At 38.5% G+C, this 24,884-nt stretch overlaps 2 protein-coding genes across 4 annotated transcripts in view; one reads left to right on the top strand and one right to left on the bottom strand.

Moving 5' to 3' along the window:
* The first annotated feature begins 1,250 nt into the window (after window positions 1-1,250).
* Window positions 1,251-3,631, top strand: pttg1 (PTTG1 regulator of sister chromatid separation, securin). 2 transcript variants are annotated; one of them, XM_081381964.1, is made up of 6 exons: window positions 1,251-1,364; window positions 1,669-1,767; window positions 1,851-2,002; window positions 2,098-2,170; window positions 2,266-2,418; window positions 2,513-3,631. In XM_081381964.1, exons 2-6 carry the CDS (start codon window positions 1,677-1,679, stop codon window positions 2,596-2,598), a joined length of 555 nt encoding a protein of 184 aa, XP_081238090.1. In that variant the 5' UTR covers window positions 1,251-1,364; window positions 1,669-1,676; the 3' UTR covers window positions 2,599-3,631. The 2 variants fall into 2 exon arrangements, with proteins under 2 accessions (XP_081238090.1, XP_081238091.1); XM_081381965.1 differs by having other exon boundaries at window positions 1,316-1,364; window positions 1,675-1,767; window positions 2,513-3,364.
* Window positions 3,316-24,884, bottom strand: part of afap1l1a (actin filament associated protein 1-like 1a) — a 28,815-nt gene continuing 7,246 nt past the window's right edge. The window contains exons 1-19 of one of the 2 annotated variants that reach the window (XM_081381962.1): window positions 19,509-19,732; window positions 14,626-14,751; window positions 14,023-14,106; window positions 13,844-13,932; window positions 13,156-13,267; window positions 11,946-12,044; window positions 11,656-11,864; window positions 11,379-11,558; window positions 11,102-11,185; window positions 9,995-10,073; window positions 8,808-8,957; window positions 8,406-8,617; window positions 7,511-7,656; window positions 7,352-7,409; window positions 5,643-5,754; window positions 5,143-5,310; window positions 4,427-4,611; window positions 4,226-4,348; window positions 3,316-3,998 (exon numbers count right to left, since the gene is read on the bottom strand). In XM_081381962.1, the coding sequence (XP_081238088.1) occupies window positions 3,972-3,998; window positions 4,226-4,348; window positions 4,427-4,611; window positions 5,143-5,310; window positions 5,643-5,754; window positions 7,352-7,409; window positions 7,511-7,656; window positions 8,406-8,617; window positions 8,808-8,957; window positions 9,995-10,073; window positions 11,102-11,185; window positions 11,379-11,558; window positions 11,656-11,864; window positions 11,946-12,044; window positions 13,156-13,267; window positions 13,844-13,932; window positions 14,023-14,106; window positions 14,626-14,751; window positions 19,509-19,548 (2,283 nt within the window). In that variant the 5' untranslated portion in view covers window positions 19,549-19,732 and the 3' untranslated portion in view covers window positions 3,316-3,971. Of the gene's footprint in view, window positions 3,999-4,225; window positions 4,349-4,426; window positions 4,612-5,142; window positions 5,311-5,642; window positions 5,755-7,351; window positions 7,410-7,510; window positions 7,657-8,405; window positions 8,618-8,807; window positions 8,958-9,994; window positions 10,074-11,101; window positions 11,186-11,378; window positions 11,559-11,655; window positions 11,865-11,945; window positions 12,045-13,155; window positions 13,268-13,843; window positions 13,933-14,022; window positions 14,107-14,625; window positions 14,752-19,508; window positions 19,733-24,884 lie in introns of those variants that run through there. The other variant, XM_081381963.1, reaches the window with a different exon arrangement.

Raw genomic sequence — 24,884 nt, 5'->3', positions numbered from 1 at the left:
GGTTTGAAATTGACGCCATCCTCAATATTTACACTAGAGAAGAACTCGCAGTTATGGAGGGGTGGGACATTTCCCGAACACGCACTAAGTGCTGTCAATCAGAACACACTTGGTCAGCTAACCAATCACAGCACATTTCATATTTCGTAAGAAAGGGCTTCATCGAAATTGGCGTGTTCGAGCCAGACTGAGGAGAGAGGAGCTGTAATAATGTAAAATAGCCTATGTGAAAAATAATGCGTTTTTTGAACATTCAAGCATGAAAGCATATTCTAGTACACAGCACCCCCAAAAACAAAATCAAGAAGACTTCGTAAAAGGGCATAATAGGACCCCTTTAAGCAATTGCCTTTACATGGCTGATTTATAAGGTTTCAATGCTTTACCTGTTTTTTTTCTTTCCTTCTTGCTTTGCTAGGTAAATGTAATGCGCTGTAGGGATGTTGTAAACTTCATAAGCAATGAATGAGCACATTAAATGCCAATAAGTAAAACCAATAGGCCTAATGGTCAATGTATGCATGTATGTACTGCGGGGTCCATAAATTTGATTCCATATTGTAAAACTGAAATTAAAATCTGGAAATAAAGTTTTGATTAAAAAATAAACTTTTTAAGGTGAAATATATCAAAAATATGTCAGATTCTGCAATATTTCTAGAGCACAATTCAAACTTACAATTCAAACAAACAATGTAACTTATATGTTTCATATACTAGTAACCAAAGCTATAGATTGTGAAATTAAACAGTTCTCGTTCTTAGTGTTTTTTTTTAGTTAGCTTAGATAGTAGCATAGCATAGGCTACAGCTATCCTAAATGATTAGAGATAACGTTTTTTTTTCAACATCTACGATATTTTTCGATACAAAACTTCGATAACAAATATGATACAATAATAATTCTGTTAATTATGACATGGCATGCTTGTAATTAAGATATATATATATATTTTTAATATATATAATATATAGCCTTATTGCTTAATAACAATTAACAATGTTGCAATTTCTTTCACTTGAACTATATAAATAATCAGGATAAAAATAAAATATTAATTAAATTAATTAAAGTTTGATTGATTACATTAAGAATCCTAAGCTGGACTCATCACTTCGCTAGGATCTCTTCTTCACCACACCGCTACCGTTTCACTGTTCATCCTAGACTCCATTGCTTTACTCAGTCAAGCCATTAGGTGGCACTGTCGCGCTTCAGCAATAAACTAAGAGCATCGTCTGGTCAAAGAGGAAAATGTATCAGCCAATGAGGAAGCTGGTTGCCTTTTAAAACTCAGCCGGGAAACTCGGAACCAAAACAAACGACATTTTTGCTCGTGTACGGAGGATAAGAATATAACAAGGTAGGTACTCAACACCGTCTCGGTAGAGGTTGTATTAAATATCGACTGGTATGATTTAGATTTTAGAAATACTAAAGTTTAGTTCAACTGGCGATATGCATTGATAAAACCCGCGTGTCACTTTTAATAATACAACATAAAACGAAATTGCCCAAGATTAACGTTAACTGTTTTGTTACAAATCACAAACGGCAGTATTTCAACCGAACAAGTTGGTTTTGATTGTCTTGCTGTTAAGTGAGTGTAGTTTGTATCTTGAAGCTGCAGTGTTTCTTTAACCTGTCTCTGTCAACGCTGTGCTAAGCTACAGACATGGACACCATGATTTACCTGGATCAGGAGAACGGCAGACTGACCACTCCGTCCATCAAATCTCGCCCGAACAGACTGCACTCAGCTCCAGGTCAGTACCAATGCTCAGACACCAAAATGCATTTTGTACCAAACCCATAAATATTGTCAAATTTACTCGTATATAATTTTCAGATCAGTGCTTGAGAACACCTCTGACAGGAAAGACGCGTCTCGGAGCTCCTCTGCAATCCAACCGAAAAGCTTTGGGAGTCCTAAATAAGGTTGTTGCCACCCCAGCAGCCTCTCATAAAGCAGAGGAGAAAACCAAACCTGCAGAAGCCAAGGTTGGTTCTTGAGATTATTAAGGCTTCTTTCCTACATAACGTTAGACAACTATATTGAAATCATTTGTAGGTTGATTAAATGCATGTTTCATCAGTGTAAGGTGCTTGCTCAGCCTCCTGGTGAGGAGTTACCAGAGATTGAGAAGTGCTTCCCATACAATCCAAGCGGTAAGTTAAGCCTGTCTGCTGCTTTCTGGCTTTGGAACTGAAAACTCTTGGTGTCAGGCAGCTGTTGATGATTCTGTCCTGTGTTAAATGTGTAGAGTTTGAGACCTACAGTGTTCCAGATGAAGTCTTCCTCAGTGGTTTCTCTCTGGCTGGTTTTGCTAAACAGACGTGGCCGGCTGCTTCCCCTGCTGTGGAAGAGCTCATTATGGATCCGTGTTTGCCACTCTCACCTTTAAAGATGCCCAGTGGTAATGAGTATATTTTGAAGCATTTTAAACTTTAAATGCAAAACGTTTTTATGCCTATTTAAGCTTGTTAATTCTTTTATTTTCTCAAATGCAGCAGTGGAATATGCTGATGAAATGGAGGCCTTCCTACAGACGATAAATGAGCTGACTGTTGACCTACCCCCAGAGTGTGAATTCTAAACTTTCTTTTTTTCATTTTTATTATTGTGAACGTTGTACATTCAGAATTGTTTGTTTTTAACTGTTATTAAACTTTATAAAATGAATGTTCAAAGGGATCTGTTAATCTGACTCTAAAGGTTTTGTTTTTTTAAACGGTCTGAGGGCTTTTTCTCTTGATCACCATTGTTTCGATCTCACTAAAGGGGTTATTTCGTTCATTAAACGTATATTAATTGACAATCCACCTGTGATTTTTGTGAATTTATAAGGAAATGTCAGGTTCTGCCATGGCTTTTATTGGCTTCCTGGATTTTTCCATATTCAAGTTGCACAGGTGCTCTATCAGGATATGGATATCCAGTGTATATTATACACTATAGTGTTAACCCTTTACAATGAGGTCTCAGTTAACATGAACGAATGAGAAATTTAAGGTTAACTAAATGTTTGTTAGTTTCAGTGCATTTATATTAACAGATCATTTAGATTTTTTTTTAATGTATCTGTTAAGTGTGGAAGTTCACTAACTAAAATTAATGAAGTGTTGTTAATGTTAACAATGAGTCCTTATTGTAAACTGTTACCACATATGCATGTATTTTTATTTTGAGTGGCTGTTCAGTTTTTAGAAACTAGGACATTTCTCTCTTCTTTGGCTGGCTTGTATAAAGTATTGCAGTAATACAGTTTTTGTTCCCAACTGATTCTTTTGCAAGTCAATAACTGACATGGGAGCAAAGATACATTTTGTCTTTATTAAAAGAATATTCCCATCTCCATGTATAAAGACATTTAAAGTGCAAATGTTACTCACATTAAAAGGTGGTAAAGAAATGGGGGAGGGATACAAACAGGAGTATCAGTTAGATACAATGAAGCTAGAAAAGAATGTTAAAAAGTATATATACAATTTTCAAATATACACTGTTATTAGCACCACTTGGTTAAGAGCTGGAATTACCCCAGAAGTATGAGCAATGGAGTGAAAAATAAAAAAAAAACACTGTACAAATCAGTTACCATGCCTCTTAAATTAAAGAGTTTAAAATTCAAGACTTTTTAAAGTAGATTGTCTCGCATGCATTCCCATCCTCTGCTTCTTTTACAACTTAACCACAACTCTTTCTTGCACTTTCAACTGACAAACTTATTTCATCATACCCTCTCAATCCTTCAACACTGATGCCATTTTGTGCTTGTCACATGGAACTTCACAAGACACATGAAGAGGACATTTGGCTGCAAAGTATTATAATATAGCTGGTGCTTTGTCATTCTAACTCCACTGTAAAGTTATAAAAGTGGCAGTCACCATAGAGTTGCATATACAGCAGTCTGTGTTGGTGCAAGTCCTCATATTAATCGTGAAGTCTTCCTGATCAGCGGTTTCTTTAAGTCCCCTTCTTAGATTCCCATTCCTGGTTAAAAACAAAGCATTAATGATTAAGTTACTCACACATACGGGCCTATTCTGCGACATATACGATCTTAATAGCAGGACTCTAAAGTGATAAATGAAACTCATTAGAGACTGACTAATTAGAAATGGACTAAATGTTTTAATGTGATCCCTATTGATGCAGCAAGCTGTTCTGTTTGCATTATCTGCCTTTTGATGCATTGCACTGGATAATGTTGTGTTTACCTTGGCTTTCTGCATAACATTCCCCTTTGTGGATGCATAGATGGAGGGAGGCCGCTTACGCATTTCAGAGGCGCAGTTGACTGGGAGAAACGACTCAATATACTGAGTCTCCGTCCTTTGAGTCTTTGAGGAAGAAGGAAGCATATTTAACATCAGACAATCCTTTTGATTAAACTATTCTTTCTAATATTTGTCCAGTACCTTGTTTGTAGGTTTAGACTCTGTAGGCGTACTAGGCGCCTCCATTTCTCCACCAGCCAGAGATTTTTTCAGGTTCTCCTTCACCTGCGTGAGCTTGAGCTCTAGATCCACACGCTCACCCTCTTTCACCCGGCAGCTGTCCTCCAACTGGACGACACGCTCCTCTAAAGCCAACCTCTGCTTATCTGCACAACAATAGAGAATTACATTTACATACATGTTTCTGGCGGAAATATACATAAGGACACTAGTTGAGTAAGAGGAAACAATCACTACAACTGTAGTGGTAGGGCTGCACAAAATTATTGTGAATTATTGAATTTTTTTTTTTTTAGAATCAACTCTGCAAATGCAAATTTATTTTTAAAGAGCACTAATTTTGCTGTGCTTGTGTGTATGTGCTGCACAATTTGGTAAAATAATAAAACAAATAATAATATAAAATAATAATAATAATAATAATTAATATTATTACTAATAATATTGAACAAAATAAGAAATATTAGTATTGTTATAATAATACTTTTTCAGTCTTTCATCTTTATTTTATTTTAAAATCTACAATTCTAATATTTATGGCCGTCTCAATTTATTTGCGATTTGATAGTCGCACAAAGCCATATCGTAAATTTAGTTTTATGTAAAACCAAACAAACTACTGTGGAATAGTACCTCTGTATTATCTATAAAATAGACAGGAAAGATTTCTTTCTCACCCGTTGCACCTTTCATTTTCTCCTTTGCCTCTCGTTTCTTATTCCGCAGTGAGACTAGTGCACTTCTGATACTGTCTATTTCTGTCTCCAGGTCTTCTTTTTCTTTCAAGAGGCGGCGTGCGTCTTCCTGTGCCCGCGTTTTCCCATACCTCCCGTATTGATTTGCGTCTGAAATGTCAAGTAAAGTTCAAAGATCAGACCCTAGAAGTCTGCGGGAAGGTGGCAAAGCTCTTAGCACTTAGTGACGAGAGAATGAGTGTGAAAACGCAGAGAGCCGTAGATCAAACCAAAATGTCTTAAGCTCAGGTTACATTATTCTGACTGCTTTTGATGTGACAGCGTGAGAACTTTTCAAAATGGCCAAAATAAGGTTAAGCAGTCAGCAGGCTGCTAATAAAAACTTAAACCCATCTATTCTTTATGTTAAAGTGAACGCTGGATCTAATAGCTGTGTTTGTTTTGAGCACAACCAGCACAGTGCAGGGTGTGACGGGACTCACTGGAGCCGTGGCGCTTTAGGGTGATTTGTGGACTGGGCTTTCCTGTGTCACTGCTGGAGAAAGAAGAACGACGCTTCGTTTGTGCTCCTCCCCTCAACCTCTCATGCCCCTGCTGAAGAAAAAAAAGTGTACCAGGTCAGATATTGTCTAGATAAACAACTGTACTGCATGCTGCTTCATATGGGTCAATCCACAAAATGAATGCCATTTCCATTCCTCATATACCCATTGTGTAACAAATGATTGACAATGAATAGCTGATGCTAATTGTGTTTTTATAAACATGCCAATAAAATCCACAAACTGTGGAAATAAAGTGAAATAAATGGTAGAATACTGTCTTTATGCACATCCATCCATTATAAAAATAATCCATACGACTCCAGTGGGTTAATAAATACATTCTGATGCGAAGCAATGGGTTTTTGGTCGTACGCGTGTTCACGAGAGAGTCGAGGATGACCTCTGACTCAATGTATGACGTATGACTTATGATGTAGGACGTAAGAATTATGACATAGGATGTTTGACGTAGAATGTATAACATTGGTCTTATAATGTAGGATGTATGACTTAGGACGTAGGATGTAGGACGTAAGACTTATGACATAGGATGTATGACGTAGAATGTATAACATTGGTCTTATAACGTAGGACTTATGACATAGGAGTTATGACGTAGGAGTTATGACGTAGGAGTTATGACGTAGGATGTATCCGTAGGATGTATAACGTAGGCGTAGCATAAGCTTAGATGAGAATTGATGAACCCGGAAGCGAAGAGGATAGAGCAAAACAAAATGGCGGTTACGAATTAGAAGTCTTCTAATTACAAAAAAGTAGGAGGATTTTGATATAAGAAAAGAGGAGCTATGTCCTACGTCAGATCAGAAGTCACCCTTCTGCCGGAACTCGGCTCTCTCGTGATCAGCCGTTGCCAGAAGCCAGTAAAGTTTGTAAAGTTTTAAATATGGATATTTTTCTTACAAAAATCCATGCTTCACTTTTTTTGTTCACTTTGCATTTATTAAACCTCTAGAGTTGTATAGATTACTTTTATGATGGATGGATGTGCTTTTTGGAGCTTCAAAAACTAGGGCACTATCCAATGCCATTACAAAACTGGGAAGAGCCAGGATATTATTTAATATAACTCCAATTGTGTGCTGCTGAAATAAGAAAGTCATAAACACCTAGGATGGCTTGAGGTTGAGTAAATTATGGGATCATTTCTTTCTTTCTTTTTTCCATAATTTTACTGTTTGGCTTGAGATGCAGTATTACAATACTATTATTATTACTAATATTATTTCTCCTGAAATAAGGATATTTTAGAAAAAATGACTTTTTTAGCCCTGATCGCACAAGTTGAGGCATGCACAGATGGAGAGAACTGATGTTTCTGTGCGGGTGTCTGAAGGTTCAGCACAGGTTTAACAAGCCACTCGGAGGCCAGAGGCCATGACGACTGAACCTGCTCTAACCCCTGATTACTGCTGAGTCAGCACACACTTCTCATCTTTCATTAAAGACCGGTCAGGGCACATGGATATAAAGAAGACTTGTCTTCAAACAAAGAAAAAAAAAGATTTAAAAAAATCAGATAATGACTCGACTCATGAGTGTTGTTTACACTTAATGTTTGTGTATGATGCATGTACACGAGTGTTGGGAATTTCTTCAATAATTTCTTATGTGCGACCACAAACCTCTATGGCTTCAAAAGGGACCTCATCATATGTTCGTGAATCTGTGGAGGTTGCCCATCTAAATAAACAGGAAAAGAAATAAGAACAGTTAAGGTAGTCAAAACAACAAGATGACCCAATCTATAACTCCACCCCTGACCACATTAACCCTTAACTCACAGGAAAGAGTGACGGGCAGCCGTGCGGATGTTGGCGATAGTTTCCACATCTACATAGTCATAATGTAGGGACTCGGGGTCGGCAGAGGAACCGGTTTCTGCCAACAGGACTCCCAGCCAGCGGCCCATGTCCTCCGAACAACTCGCCTAACACAACAAACACAAGCAAGAACAAACATGAGCTGCAATCACAAACAGAGCCAGACACAAAAAATATCACACACACACACAGACACACACACGAAGATTATAAAATAGACTGTATGGACAGCATTTAATCATCAGACATGATAAAAGAGTATTAAAGAATGAAAAAATGATAACATTTAAAGATAGCAGTGTTGTTATTGTTAACTAAAACTATTATTAGACCATTAAAAATCATTTTTGTTCATTGAAATTAAGCTACATATACATACACATATGTATACATATACATATACATATACACATACTCATACTCATACACATACATATATATATATATATATATATATATATAAATATATGTAATATTAAAAAACTTGAACTAAAACTTAAATGAATATTAAAGTTGAATAACTAAAACTAAAAATTCAATGAAAATAAAGTCAAATAGAAAATGACAAAAGACATTACAAAAAATAACAAAATATAAATAAATACTGTAATAGTATTTAAATAATACTACTAACCAATATTAAATTAAGATATTAAATTAAATATTAAGATTATTAATTATATCGGTGCGTTCTTATAGAATAGATTGAGAGATGTCAATGAATGATGATGCGAGAAGAGGAGGAAACACAGATCAAACCCACACAAACACCAAGACTAAATTTGCATGTAGCTAACCACTAGAATACAGCTCTATGGAGGATTGCTGTGAAAGCTTCACACAAATCACTCACTACCTCTAAAGCTGCCAGCTCTGCACCTCCTTTCAGTATCCTCAGGGCGAAGGGGTGTTTGGGCCCGAGGCCTGGGACAACCTCACAGCCCTTCAGAGCCACAGCGGTGTGGGGGACTCGCTGTTCTGCTTTCTCGTGGTAAAGGTAAAGAGATCCGGCCCGCACACGACACCAGTGTTCCCTCCAGCACCGATTCAACAGCACTCCCACATAACCTAACACACACACAGAAAGAATTACAGCAATTATTACAGTACGCCCACTTCTGTTTCATGGAGTAGATTTATTCCACTTCACTGTCTGAGATCAAACGCTAAGAAAGAAAAGTTGAGAATAACAGGTGGAGAGAGTCATGGGAATTGTAATATGAGAGGAGATGGGGAGAGAGAAAGATGTGTCTCGTACCACACCGGGGATCCTGGTCGAGAGACATGCGGACGTCTCCTGGCAGTGGAGGCTTTCTTTTGGAGAAACTGATAATTCTTGTGATCTTTCTTCCTGCAGCTCGGCTTACGGTTCCCGTTAGCTCTGACAGTGCACCTCGCTTGGGTTTACCTGTAAACACACACACAAATGTTTGATGGTAGAATGAAATTACATGTAAAGATATGTGTGGTCTACAGACACACAATCTGCAGGAATTAGGCCAAAGCTATTAAAGACTTTCACTGGTCCAAACAATAATAATCCCAAACAATCCACATCCTGCACAAAGACTTCCTGCTTGTTAACAGAGTACCTATGACAAAGCTCTCAGACAGTGAAAGGAAAAAAGGATGAATAAAGTGTGTGTGTGAGAGAGAGAGAGAGAGAGAGAGAGAGAGAGAGAGAGAGAGAGACATTGTGAGTGTTTCTTGACAATGAAAACCTTGCAGGCACAATGATATTGTTTTTTTAAGTGGTTGCCAGGGTGTTGTTATGCAGTTTCTAAGGTGTTATGGGTTTTTCGAACATTGCTATGAAGGATGTTTTGACCCTGTGGTTGCCAGAATGTTGTTATTCAATTGCTAAAGTGTTCTAACTGTATGGTTTTCAACATGTTGCTAGGTGGTTGCTAGGGTGTTTTTGGTTGTTGCCAGAGTGTTTCTATTTGGTTTGTAAGGCATTCTGATTGGCTTAATACGTTGCTATGCGGTTATTATGGTGTTTTGGGTGATTGCCAGGGTGTTACTATACAGTTTTTATGGCATTCTGAGTTTTAGGGTGTTTTGGGTAGTTGCCAGGGTGTTGCTACATGATAGCCAAGGCATACTGAATGGTTTTTGACATGTTGCTCTAGGGTTCAAGTTCCTAGCGTGTTTTGGGCAGTTACCAGGGTGTTGATAGCCCGACCCTAAGTCTACAAGACATTCTGGTCTATACAAATTATTCTGGTCCCTCTTTCCTTGTACAGTGTGAGTGTAAAAAACACTGCAAGATTAATTACTTTTATTGTTTTACTTTAGTGGTTTGTTTAAAAAAATAGTATTAATAATAATAATGATTGCCTTAACAAACACCACTAATAAAGATTAAAAAAAAAACAGGAAGAAAACCTTTGGATTCTAAGAAGTAATCAGAGAAGAACAGCGGGACAAAACTGAAGATCTCACCATTTTCCCGGCCGTCTCGAGCACTTTCTCCACTTGGCACACTCTCAGAATCTGAGGTTTGCTTCTCTGCAGAACACCACTGCAGGGACAACAGCACAGCCAGATCAAACTAAATACGCCAAATTTGTAAATATACACACCCATAACTATTAGATGACTGATGCTGTATAATAGGATATGGAGATTATTGAAAATAATCCTAATTAAACCCTGAATTGGTCTAGATTCAGGGTGTTGTTGTGGCCAGACAGCTACAGCAGCAGAGTTCAGACAGGAAACACACTCCCAGTACAGTCTAACTCTCACAACCGACTGCTAAATTCAGATAAAATGTGTTTCCTGACATACAATCACACATCATAACATTCCCATTTATTCTGCCTCTCACAACAGGTCCCTTAAACTCAGCACATTATTTACAGCTGCTCTGACAGAATTGACCACCCTCAGCTTGACGCCTTTTAATTAAAGCAGATGGAGAGCGAGCCCAGAACATTTAAATGCTGTCAGTCTGTTTACACACACAGACAGCACAGCACTCACAGCAGCACTGGGGATGTAATTACACACAATGATAGAGGACAGAGACAAATCCATTTAGAGTTATATGCACTACCATTCAAAAGTTGGAGGTCAGTACGAATCTTTTTAATTTTGGCTGCATTTTTTTATAAAGCTGCATTGATTTGATCAAGCATACAGTTCAAATAGTAGTATTGTAAAATATTATTATAATTTCAAATAAATGTTTTCTATGGAAATATATTTAAAATGTAATTTATTCCTGTGATGGCAAAGCTGTATTTACAGCAGCCATTGCTCCAGTCTTCAGTGTCACATGATACTTAGAAAAAGTACTTAAAACCATTAATAAAATGTAACATGAATCATGGCAATACTACGTTTTGTAAGGAAATGTCGAGAGGTATCCCATCTTACATGTTGTAAGTGGGATTATTTTAAGAAAGTCACAGAAAGACCACTTTATACAGAATGAGCGTATCCCCAAAAGTTCCACCAATTCATCATTGGCACACTTTATATGTCAGTAATGAAGAAGAGGTGCACAGGAGTCATGAATAAGACAAATGTGTGCTGGGATCTCACCTTATCCAGTTCAATCTTCCTAGGAATCATGGGAGATGATGGGCTGTCCAACCCATTCCCCTGGCCTGTAACGTCACGCACCACCTGCAACCACACAAAGATACACACACATAAGCGTTTCCTACGCATGTAAACATAGTCCATCACACGGGGGGTCCCTTTTACAAAAGCTATTTTCCTCTTGTGCAATATTGTTTCTGGCAGCTGATACATTCATTGTGTGTATGCATAATGGATGGATACTCAATCGTGCAAGAAAGTGAGGGACTGTGTTTACTTGGAGCCATTTCTCGGCCTGCTCCTTGCTCTGCACGGCCAACACCAGCGCCTCTCCACCGGGAAGGGAGAATCGGAGCTCGTGTTTCTTCCTCCGGCCGTCTTTGGGCACGTAGATGACAGTGCACAGGCTGAGTGGTATATCCGTGTAGGGCGACTGGTCTTTAGAGCTTTTATAACACTATAAAACAAGATTCAGGGGTTTGCATGCATCACTCATGATAGCATCAGGAAAAATCAAGGCTCATTTTGATCTCTCAGGGCTTTTTCCAGCTCACCTGGAGTCTGTTTTCACGAATGACGGTGAGCTGTTTGGCCCACTGGCCGAAGCGTTTTTTCCTTAGTAGGAAGGCACAGATATGGCAGTCTCTCACCGGGGCCATGGAGTTCTCCTCTGAGGGCCACTGGTGAGTCAAACGCTGGCCTTTCTCTTCCTCTTCCTCGTCATATGACTCATAAGAACTGCTTAAGGCATCCGAGTCATTATCTGCGGGAGGAGTAATGTCATACTAATGCTAATAATAAGAAATGACACCACTATTTATAGCATCAGGGTTCCCCCGCTTACAGGAGTTCTTGCGTCGTCCGTTCACTTGTGTTGTTGGGTAATTGTTCTCAGCATCTTCGTAATATCCATCTTCAATGGAATTAGGAGGGCTGGAGCTGCCTGTAGATATAAAAGAAATGTGCAGTGCCATCTTTGGGAAACAGTCATAATATCAGATTTTTTTTTTTTTTTTTACCTGTTTTTTATTTTAAGATAAAGAAGAATCCAAAATCTTGCATGGCAACGCACTAATTAGCAATCCTCTGCAAAGTGAAATGTAGATGTGCGAGTCAACTCCCAACTCTTATCATCTTCTCGCTGAATTGCTTGAATACACTGCAGTCTGTTTTAGCATCATTATTAAATTGCCATTGCTTTATTAGCAGTGGGAAAAAAATTACATAGTTTTTTAGAAGTGTAAAAACATCTAGAAAGAGTGTTTTCTTTTTAAAAATATCCAAACTGTGGATATTTCTATTCATTTAAATAGAAATTTAAATAGAAAAAGGGAACTTAACCTACAGAAGTGGGCAATCCCTCTCTTTGCTGACTGTATCTGTATCTAGCACCAGCACACATTTGCCAACAAAAATGTATTTGTGAAATTTGTGAATTTGCTGAGTTTAGACTAGAGTTTACCAAACTGAAACTTTGGAATGGAACAAAACGTGAAACTTCTTTACACAAGCTTGTGTTTCTGGTCTCCTACATTTAATTGGAAGTCAATTGAACACATTTGACCCTATTTACTTTCCTAATGCACATTCTTGGTTCATTGTACAACAACTGAATCAACAATTCATTGTACAATTCAAATTGCAACATTATCTCTAAAATTTTTTATCAAAATGTAATAATTTGCTCTGAAATTACTCCTTTTCCACTGATGTCACTTAGACTTTGCAGGCTCTTGGATAATGTTAATCAATAGCTATTTAAACACTGTTTTTGTAACTTCAAATTCATTTTTTTTACAATCCAATCATTTCATAATGGATAAAATAAAACGTTTTCTTGTTGAATATACTGTTTCATTCAGTCTGTTGAGAACTATAGTACAATTAACTTTGACTTCAAATGGTTCACATATATAGTGACAAGATCTATCGTCAACACTCTGGAAACAACAAAAAGTTGTAACTCAATCACTTTTCAAAGTTATTTTATCTATAGGAATTTATATAGACCATGCCATGTATCCAAACAACGGACATACAGCAACAAGACTTACTGCGGCTGGTAATATATTCTGGCATTTTTCCAGGGCTGAGTGGCACGGCCTCTTCATAGTAATCCTCTGGAGGTGGTGTGTTGGGCAGGGGGGGAGGTGAGCCCGTTGAGCTCTGGTCAAAAAAATGTGGCACACACAATGACTTACTCCATCTGTCTGCCCCATCACATTAATTCACACTTGACATCTGCTTTTCAGTGAATCCTCACAATATCGCAAAGTTATGTGGCTCCATTCCACCACTCTACAATTTACTCCAATAACAAATGATATGTGACCGCTGCATCCAATCAAAAGCCAAACCCACATGCCACATGGATGACGGTTGAGAGAAAGTCAGATACTGGCCATGCAGGACTATTGTGCTATGATAGCACATAAACACACACACACTGAAAAATCTGACTGCTGGAAGTGTGCTCTCTTAATAATAGGCTCTATGGGGAGCTCGGTGAAGGGCTGATGGTGACGTGACTTAAAGATAACGGCCTGGCCCTGAAAGTGCAATGCAGCTGGAAAGAGAAGACCAGGTTTCACTGCAGAACGATTAATCTTCCTGCCGTATCTCATCACAGCAGAGCACAGCCCTCATTACACAATGACATCAGGGTTAATGATGTACTATATATTAGCGTTAGGTCTAAGGAGCAGAGCATTGTGGGTAATCCTCTGAGGGAAGATTTCTTACTGGCTTGGAGACAGTGTGGTCGGTGTGGTTTGTCTCTGGCTCTTTCTTTTGATCCTCCATTTCAACTTTCAGGTCCCCAAGGTCACAATCTGTAGAAATGTCCAAACACATTTATAAGCATAATACAATGGAGTCAACAATGTTGAGAGATGTAAATCTTATAAATACTCCCCACTTACCGAATGTATCAAAAAGAGATTCGACAAAGCTGGTTCCGTTTCTGTACACCGAGGTGTTCATGTACATATAGTCTTTTCCAGCGACTGCAAAGAACGAGTATGAGAAAAGAGAAAACATATGTATGTACTGTAAGACAACTGCCAAAAGCTTTTTTTAGTCTCATTTATGAGAGAAACAAGGTTGATGTTTATCCCTCTGGTCTAGTCACTTTCTGGTCCAAAGGATTTCTTCTTTGACTAAACTGTCTCAAGCATATTTTTATTGGTTCTCTTTCAAACTGATGTTTTCTGAGTTATTCTGCAATGTCTATGCAGTTCCCTGTTGGACAAAAAACAGGTCATAGCTTAATGTGATCAATCTGATGAGACCACAGAGACTAAAAGGCTTATCCAAGGTGGTCTACCAGATCAAACTAAGCTAATCAAAATGGTCTACAATAGGGATGACTTTTCCTGCATAAATCCTAAACTCATCAAAAAGGTGGCTTTCTAACAACAAGATTGTACATCAGTGGCCTTCAAGGTCAACCGGCTGGTGGTCCAACCCACTAAACCCAGCTTGGACCAGATAATAGCCATTAGAAAAACTGATTTGATATATACCTGAGGGCTGAAGTTGTCTGAGAAGGTTTTTTACAGCCGTTTTCTTCTCTTCTGTAGCACAGCTCAGGGTCTCATGGTCCAACAGCTTCAACAGCACATTCAACTCTGTCACCAAAAGCTCCATTGCTAAAGGTCAAAGCTCAGGGTTAGAGGTCGATAAAGACTAGACAATACAATTTTCAGTGTTTGTCATAATAACATATTAATTAGACCAACCATCAACACCTCAGCATGAGCAAGCAAATGAAAACAAGTGTCAGTTGCAGTGGCTTTTGGTCATTGACGGGACACACATTTTGTTCAATTTTTTTAATACATTAAAAATACAATCCACAAATATAGTGACTTGACTACACGTCTTTCAAAATAATCATGTTTTTATTTCCTAATTAAAATCCATTTAGATATTTTTTGGGGTGGGGGGGAAAAGTAGAAATGTCATCTAGAGTGTCTCAAACCTTAGATAGGCTACATAATTTTTTTTTCTTAAATATGGTAAAAACCTTTTAAAACCATATGTAAACCTAAGAACTTTGCAACCCTAATCTGAGATTTTCAACAACAACAACAACAACAACAACAAAAAATTCACTAAATACATATAGACACTTTGTCATTGACCCTTTTCAAAAGAGGGAATAGCAGGCTTGAGATCAACTCTGGTCATCTTCAATCATCCATCTCTGACTCTCAAAAGCTGGGATGACTGAATCAAAAAGGATCTAGATGCACGGCTCTTTGTAACATTATATTCCACAGAGTATCTTCAGTATGGACACACTTGTCAGCGGACAATATGAGTTATGGGCAGGAGGGATGATGACAGGTCAGCAGGATTATAAATTGGAACAGGTTTGGAGCTCAAAACTTCACGCTGGGACTCTCAAGCTCTCATCCAGGTCTCTGTGGGATGGAAACCTCCCTGCTGGTGAAACCAAAAACCCCAGTGTAGAATTAAAGACGTACCCTCTGATCTGTGGCGAGCTTCCCATCCTACCTAGCAATCTCACAGAGAGGATCAGAGGAGGGTCCAAACCCAATAAATGCATTCATAGCCTGACATCTAAACTTCCCTAAGACAAGTTAAGACAGTGGGTTAACCTCTGGTCTCTTACGTCTAGATTATGCAGAGGAAAGGGTTCAATGACATTGCCGCTAGTCTGTGTGTGGAGCTTTAATATGAAGGAGGCGGGCTGACATCCCAAGGATATCTCACCAGATACTGCCGCCCACAAACTGAAGTTCAAACAGTGTTACACACCAGCTAAACCACATTTTCTCTCCCAAAACCATTACTAATGAACCGCTACTAATGCTGAGTCTATGAGTTTGAGCTAATGCAAAGTCAGCAAATTAGTAAAAACATGCAACCAAAAACCTGGACTGCAAGTATGTTTTGAAGAATGAAAAAGCAAAGCATGAAACAATATAAAACAGATTGTCAGCGACCCAAGGCAGTGTGTGCCCGGGCAGGAGGTTTGCTGATGTGGAAGGATTCTGAGTTTTTTGTTCAAGGAAAGTAATCAAGCCATGTGAACACTTCCTGCCCCAGTGGACATGAGCTCATGAGCAACACTGGGACCACATTGGTCACGAGCAGAGGGCTGGAGAGAGAGGGAGTATGAACAGGGCTGATCATCCATGTCCATCACACAGCTGGACAATTTGGCTTGGACAGAGGGTCAGCTGAGCCAAAGTATCCACCTCAGGGCCTGTGGGCTTAGTACTGATATTAACAGGTGTGGTGGGTTAAGACTCTACTTCATCTGTCAGATACTCCATGAGTAATAAATACTAAAATATGGAATTCTTTCAAAAGCAGAGAGAGAAAATGCTGAAGTGACAAAAAAGATGACGAAAGACATGATTCCTGCTGCAGACCAGCTAACTTGAATTGCTGATAATATTTAATACGCTCTTGTTCAAATGTCTTTGGTACGGTATGGTATACTCTGGTCTTCAGTGTCACGTGATCCTTCAGAAATCATTCTAATATGTTGATTTGGTGCTCAAGAAACATTTCTTAGTATTATCAATGTTGAAAATGGTTGTGCTGCTTAAAGTGTTTGTAGAAACCAATTTTCTTCAGGATTTTTTGATGAAGAGAAATTTCATAAAAAGCATTTATTTAAAATAGAAATGTAAATGTAAAAGTCTTGTTTACTGTCACTTTTGTTCAATCTGCTGAATGAAGGCATTCATTTCTTATTCCCTATTAAGACCATTGGTTTTAAAGTTTTATATCTGTTTTCTGCACATTCGGCTACACTCCAGTTCGGAATTGAAGTTGGTCCAAACTGTATAAGATATCATGACATAAACAAGCTTAGGAGTTCTCAAGTATAGAAAAATGTGCGCGATGGTATAGTTAGAGAAGATACCGGAGTATTTCAGCCTCATGGCTGTAATCTCTCTCTTTTTTCTCCGTGCTTCATAAACGGCCACCACCCTCTTCCACATCCCCCTGAGAAACGTTAATGAATGATGTACTTCTAGTCAGATTGTGCTGTGGTCCAGAAAACGTCAAAACGCTTCAGGATCACATCTCTCCATGGGGAAGGTGAGGAGTTTAAAAGCCACAAAGAAACACAAATACTCTAATTCACACAAACACATTCTTACACCCACAAGCATAGAAATTACTCATCTGAAATTTGGGTCAGCATACTGTACTGCTGCTTTGACAAGAGTGTTTTTTTCTTCTTATTTGATTAACCACAGTTGCAGAACCTTTGTTATTGACTAATGTACTGCAAAACATCTCACTTCCTTTCATCGTGTCCCAAGCTGCCTTACAGGCACTCCCACCGGTGTGTAAGTCTGAGTGTTTCACTATTCAGACTTGTTGACACAAGGCCCCTGCGATCACAAAAAGCCTGAGTTTAACTTTGCGTGTTGGCCTCACCATGACCTTCTCCAGGAGACACAGTTGGGTAGCAACTAAAGTGACACAATGCTTGCAAGTGTCCCAGATAAGCTACACTTGTGCCCACTTGGCAAATTATTTGAAGAATGAGTGTTAAAATCAGCCGTGTGAAGTAACATAAGCAGCTCAGTTTGAAGAGCAGGGCAAGAATAAGCATTAAGATAGTATGGGCCAGATTTGCTAACAGCTTGCGCCAGCACAAACCCTCTTTTGGCAGTATTAAACTACTGTCGGGATTTACTAAAGACACACGGTGAAAAAATAGCACTTGAAAGGTGTGGACAGGGTTATTATAGGAGCTAACCTTTTAGTCGCAAAATGTATGGGAGGAGAGTATTTAAATGAATCACGCAAGGTGATTAACTAAGGTTTGCGCTTGTCAATTTACTGGTATTTGGGCTATTATTTGACGCCCCAAAAAAGCTGCTCTTGGTAGATTACGTTGGTTATTATAGAAATGATACGGCTGGGTCTGTGCTCTTTAAACTTGTCAGTAGATCAAACGCAGAACTTTCCACTCCCATCTGCGATTTCTTGGAATTACGCTTTCACGCTAATTTGCCCTGTTTAGTAAATATGGCCTTAAATGTGCTTTTGTGAAGTAAAGTAACAGGAAAGGTAATGAGGCTGATGATCTATTTTTTTAATAGTAACAACAAATGAAGCGACACAAATAGGAATAGGTTTCATTAAACCAAATAAACACTTGTTAACAGGTATAATTGTATGGTTTAGGCAGGTGGATGCTAGTTAGTGCAAGCTGATCTACCTGATGGAACAAAAATGTTCACCAGCTAGTGAAGCCTGACTAGCATGATCTCTGGGTAGTTCAATTTGTTAACATTAAAAAAATCAATGTTCATTTCAACATTTATTATTCATTTTAACATTCAGTTTGGTGTATTTCCTATAAAGAACACAAGAGTCAGGTGAAGCTACAAATAAGATTTGGAAATCTTAATGAGGGCAGTTAGGACCATCTTAAACCAACATGAGCGCAGCGGAGCATACATGATTCCTACAGAGATACATGAGATCAAACATATTTGCGCTTCTCTTTATCTTGAGCTGCACCTGTGGAGGGTCATTTCCAAAGCCAAGCAAAACACAGGGCTACGTGCCCAATCCCCTCCAGAGAGCAGCACATGTGGTCCTCTCTGATAATACCACATCAAAACAGTGTAGTGAGAACACAGAAATCCACACCGGCGCACAAGTCCTCCAGGTTCTCCTGATGGCATGGGTGTATGATGCTTTCTTTTGGATCAAGATGTTTTCATCTCTGTCTGTGAGATCTCGCAGGCAAATCAGAGTTGATAATCTATTATTCTTTCTCGCTCACTTGAAAGTACTTTACTGACAGTCGTATTGTTTCAACATATTCTAAAAGCCATGTTGAGGAATGTGAAGTTGGCGTTGAAAGCTGTGTTTTTAGAGGACAACGGGGCGGTTTCCCAGAACTGCACCAGTGCTTTAGCACTCAGCACCTCACACATTGCTGCAAAGCGAGGAAACATTCCTCACCTCATTAAAAGTGCAGCCAAAGCACTTTAAGATGCCTACCAGAGATAGAAATGTATACTCTATTGTGAAAACCACAGCACTCCTCGACAAAGCTCTAAACACCTTGGTGAAATCTTATTTTACAAGCGTATTTTGCTTAGACAACAAATACAACACATGTTAAAACTTGTACGGATAATTTTATGAGTGTGATGCTACTAGATTTAGTCGTAAAGCAATATACAAACTCAACAACTAAAATGCCTTATAAAGCTACAACTGCTGATGGATTTATTAGCCTATGCTAAATTCAAGTTGGAATACCTACATTTAACTCAAACTAATCAATACGTTTCACTTTAGCTTGTACGGAAATTGTGAAAGCTATTCAATAAGACAATTATCTAGTTCCCAAGGAAATAAAAGACAAACAGGCAAGTGACAAAACACCTACCAGAAACAGCTGCTGAGGAGGAGACAGCCAGGCCCACCATCTCCTTTCCAGAGACAGCTAGATGTAAAGAGTCATACAGTTGTTACTGAACAAGTCACAGCAATCCAGAGTGGTGGTGCATTTCCTTCTCATTTATCACGTTCTTTTGTGTGTCCAGATTAAAAGTGACTGAGGGATAGCAGGGGAATTTATCCTCCCTTTCTGGTCTGTTGGTGTGTGTGTGTGTGTGTGTGTCTGGGGGTGGGGTGCTTACTGATGACTGTGTGTGTGAAGGGGAGGCACCAAGTCCTGATCTAATCCGGTGGGGTTCTATAGCACCTGGGACAGGCCTTGAGTAAATACACACATCCATCCCCCACAGGGGAGAGTATGGAGATCAACAGTTTGTATTGCCATAGGAGCATCTATGGCTATTTTCATGGCAAGATTGATGTATTTTAAAAGAAACAAATAGTGTGAACATATATTAGTATTAAAAAAACATTTAAAAAATGTTGTTAAATGTGTCAAAAGGTAATGCATTTATATACGATTTTAAATTCCTTTTCTTATTTACATATTCATTAACATTTTTACAATAAAAAATGCTTTTAAGGATGTGATGACATCATTTTAAATGAATTGATTATTTTATTTTTAAGCCCATTAAACTGGGATAGACAAAAGTATTATAACATCTAAAACCTTTAGATCCTTAAGAGATGCTCAGTGATTTGTATCTGTTGATCTGCTTTGTCTACCTGCAGTCTTTTCTAAGTGAACAGGGTGTATCCTCCCTACACTATGTTACAGTGCCCCTAGAGACTGTGTAGTTACACACAAAGGAGGCATTCTGCCGGTGTGCTCAAGTGAAGAGATGGGAGTCTAGTTCTCTTCATTGTGTTCACCCATCCAGAGAGGAGTCGGGTGCTGACATGCACAGACACACTTCAGCACGTTCACAGTGACGTTACTCAAAGCCACAGGCAAACCTAAGACCACTCGGCAGGATCTGACATGCTGAATAGCTCAAAACCCACTCACGCACACGTGTGCGCCTTTTTCAAAAAACACACTCACAGATAAGCAGGTCGTATCAGCAGTTCTATCTCCTCGCCGATGGAAGCGGACACTTTTCTGTCCATTTCCCAGTTGACGGTTCCTGAGGGCATGTTACGTCTTGCGAGACAGATGAGATGCTGAAGGTTTGTGTAGTTAAACTTTGCAGGCCTGTTGCTAGACAGCCTCGAGACAAGAGGAGCCATTCATCTGTGCTTTAAGTTATCAGATGATACATTCAAACCACAAGTATTATACTTAAGTGTGTTCATTATAATAGCTCTATTGATTCAGCCGTCTATGCTAATGATCCTGACTTGAAGGCAAGTATCAATACTACTATGACCTTGTTTACACGTGGTATTAAGTAATCAGTGCTAAATAAAGGTATAAACGTGCGTCACAATGTATCAATCTGATGACTGAAACCACATAAAGATTGAGACATAAACATTTGATCACATTTTCTTTATATATAAATAAAACTGTCTATTGTTCACTGCTCTGAAATTCCAATTTGGAGAAGTGCATTTATACACAAGCATAAGATTTCAAATAATTTCTTCAATATAACTGATATCAAAAAGCAGTGACACAGATCAAGAAATTCAGTTAATACAGATACTGCACCAAAATAACTGAGAAATTAGCTTGAAATATCACACTTTTTGCTTTGATTACAATTCATGTACACTACTGTTCAAATGTTTGGGGTCAGTTTTTTGTTAATTATTACTTCTACTGAGCAAATATGGATTAAGTATTTCAATTTAAATAAAATGTATATGATTGCAACCAGCAAATCAGCATATTACAATGATTTCTGAAGGATCATGTGACACTGAAGACTGGAGAAATTATGCTGAAAATGCAGCTTTACCATCACAGAAATAAATTGGATTTTAAAATATATTAAGATAGAAAACAGATTTTTAAAAAACAAAAACAAAAAATACAACATTTAAATGTTGATGCAGAACTTGTCACTCACTTTTTGTGAGTGAAACACCTTAGCAACTACATAGCAACACCCTGGCAACCAGAGATGTAAAGTCCAGGTTCAGAAAGTAAAAGTCTTCCTCAGTATTTTGTTCCAATTACCCGGATTTGCTAATTAGCACAGTTCTTCAGCCAGGAGATAGAGCTGGCTGAGTTTATAGGTGGAATAAACATATGGCAGGACTTTTACTTTCTGACCCCTGGACTTTACACCTCTGCTGGCAACCACCCAAGACACCTTATCATCAGTCAGTGTGGCAACTTTCTTCACAGGTAGGCATAGGCAACCTTCCCATTTGATGCAAAGTCTTTAGCAGAGTCTTATGCGGGTTCATTATGTAGCCTATATCACAAAGACCTCTAGTTTTTCAGGTAAGTCAACATGTCCTTTTTCACTTTCAAAGAGCTGAATGAATGCCAGAGTAGATCATATCATTGCTAACACCCAGTGACAAGGTCTGACTGAACTCTGCAGACGGTTGTCTGGCTGAGAAACAAGAGACAATAATACAGTGACAAAGCACTATGACCTTTTCAAAGACACACATGGAGCCTTTGCTGTCACACTGAAAACACAAATCTGGTTGTAAATACATCCGCCAATACGTACAGTACATGCAATAAAAAAAAACTAAAAAAAAAACTGCAACAGCTACAATTCTTCCTTAATAATTAACATACGTTGGAGGGCATTACGAGAAGGCCTCTCATTCCTTCTCGATTATAGCTTGTAAGATGACACAAAGGCAAAACGCTCCCAAAGTCAATATGAGGGGAGGCGCTTCCAACACAAACCACCCAGCTGTTATCAAATATGGATACCCTGTGGTGTAACAGATGTTTGCGCTGTTTCCGGATGTTTTATTTCCTCCACCGATCTGATGTGCCACCTTGCGTGATCAAAAATGGACTCAGTGGAGATATGTACTGTGATGTCTCAAATCTAAATCATCAAATCTATCAATTCTTGTTCATAATATAAGAATTCAAAACAGCAGACAGATTGTCACTGGAATGTGAAGTACATCATGAAAATCGCTGTGACTCATAAAGGTGAAGGAATGAACAATCTTATCTCGATCTAACTGAATTGATGCTAACATCAGGGTGCCTGGATGGAGTGACAACTCAGCGATCCTCTCCTAACCACATTCAGCAATGAAAATCTCCCTGAGAATTCCAGGCATTCTCAGATCATCAGTGTCCAAAACTCCACGGGGGAAGGGAGCAAGTTTGTGCACACATATACTGATGATGTCACACTAGAATTCCCACAATGAGAGATAACAAACACAAAACCTCATTTGTTTGGACACCTTGGAATATTGATGTTTGCATGAGACGCCTCTGGTCTGATGGGACGCCGTGGTTGGAAGTACATATTTGGGTGCATGCCACAAATGACAGAGCCTGTTAACAACAGTTACAGTGCTTGTCAAATGTTACAGTCGCACACACACACACACACACACACACGCGCACACACACACACACATCTGTTAACACATACTAAACTGTTTCTCTCAAATTCAGACAAAAGAAAACAAATCATAAAAAACAAATCATAAGATTCAGAAGCGTGTGGCAGGGGCTTACTGATAAAAGGATTGTTGTTGTTTTTTCCAATAAGACCACAGTATTTTGCTCATCACTATTTTACATTCATTGTCCAACTTCCTATCCAGGTTGGTTTGTTATTTTCCCCCTAACATTTCTTAGAATCTGCCATTCTGTCTTAAATTCCACATCTCTCCCAAATGTCTTTCCAAACCTGTATGACTTTCTTTATTCTGTGGAACACAAAAGAAGATATTTACAGAATGTGCAAGTCGCTCTTTTCCATGCAATTACAATAAATGGGGACTGAAGCTTCAAAGCTCACTACATTCCAACTTTTCTGAAGCTTAGCTTTGTGTGACAAACAGACTGAAATTAAAGGCAAAATTAGTGGGCTGCAAACCGCCGTGACAGGGTCATTGAAGCCATGATGAAACAAAAAATGCAGCAGATCTTTTCTTCCATATTGTGACAAGCATTTAAAAAAAAAAAAAAAAAAGTAGGACGGGGACTTGGTTCTAATCATTGGTTGTTGACTGGATGGAGGCAAGTCTGAATAAAAGCTTGCAGTCGATTGGAAGGGTGGGATTTAAGTGGACTAAATGATTGGAGAAGTCTGGCATACTTCACCATAGAGAAGTTTGTTGTTTCACCGGAAGATCGAGTTACAACATTTTTATTAAAAAAATGATTAGGACAAAACTAATTAAGGGATATATATGGATGAATCGTTCACCATAACATCCATAACACAAGAAAAAACTGTGAAATTTCATTTTATGCCAATGAGTTCAACTTGATCGGTTTAACTCATGAACAAATCACTCAGACTGGTTTGGTAAACCAGATCAAATGATTAATTGAAAAGATCTGACTTCAAAAATGATGTGTGAATGTATCAGTCATCATTATTTCTTTTATGAACAGTCCATTGTCCCCAAAATAGGAAGTCCCGCCCTAAACCCAGTCCATCGGTTAAGCAAGAACTTTACATGTCAGACTGCTCAAACAAACAGATTCATATAGTTTACACACTGGGAAATCAACCGATGACTTACTTCTAGTGTCTCTTTACATTACGCTTGACAGGAGGAAGCAAGTTAACATAAAAAAGGGCAAACATAATTCACCTGAAAATTTAATTTCTGTCATCATTTACTCACACTCATGTCATTCCAAACCTGTATGACTTTAGTTCTTCTGCAGAACACAAAGAAAATATTTTAAAGAATGATGGTGACGTATAAAAAAAAACAAACAAAAAAAAAAAACACTTCCTTCATGTTCCACAGAAGAAAAAAAAGTCAAAACAGGTTTTTAGTTTTTTGGTGAACTATCCCTTTAACTGTCCATATCTGAAACTATATCCACAATAAAGAAATAAATAACAAATCCTATCCACTTATCACTGCACCTTAAACCGCACACACACACACACACACACACACACACACACACACACAGAAGTAGCAGGTGAACATGTGGAACAGCTTAGCCTATAATTCGCTCTGAGATCTGACTCATATACTGTATTACAGCCTGTGCACATTTGTGTGGAAAAAGGGAAATTACATGTCACTCCTGCTGCTTTATGATAGATGAGAACATGCTTTAGGTTATCATAAAATGAAGCAGCGCACACACAGTCATAAAGCTGACATCCAATTGAAGACAAATCAGCATCCTCTTACTCACAATCTCTTGTTTCCAAAGCTTTCAGCATTCCCTTAATGTACATTTCTAGCTAGAAAACTCAAAAATGAACTCTTCTGTTTTGTTTAT

The sequence above is a fragment of the Scardinius erythrophthalmus genome, assembly GCF_964197995.2.
Source record: "Scardinius erythrophthalmus genome assembly, chromosome: 13".
NCBI classification, from domain to species: Eukaryota; Metazoa; Chordata; class Actinopteri; order Cypriniformes; family Leuciscidae; genus Scardinius; species Scardinius erythrophthalmus.
The sequence above is the reverse complement of the archived record's forward strand: the minus strand, read 5'-3'. Positions and strand labels throughout refer to the sequence as shown.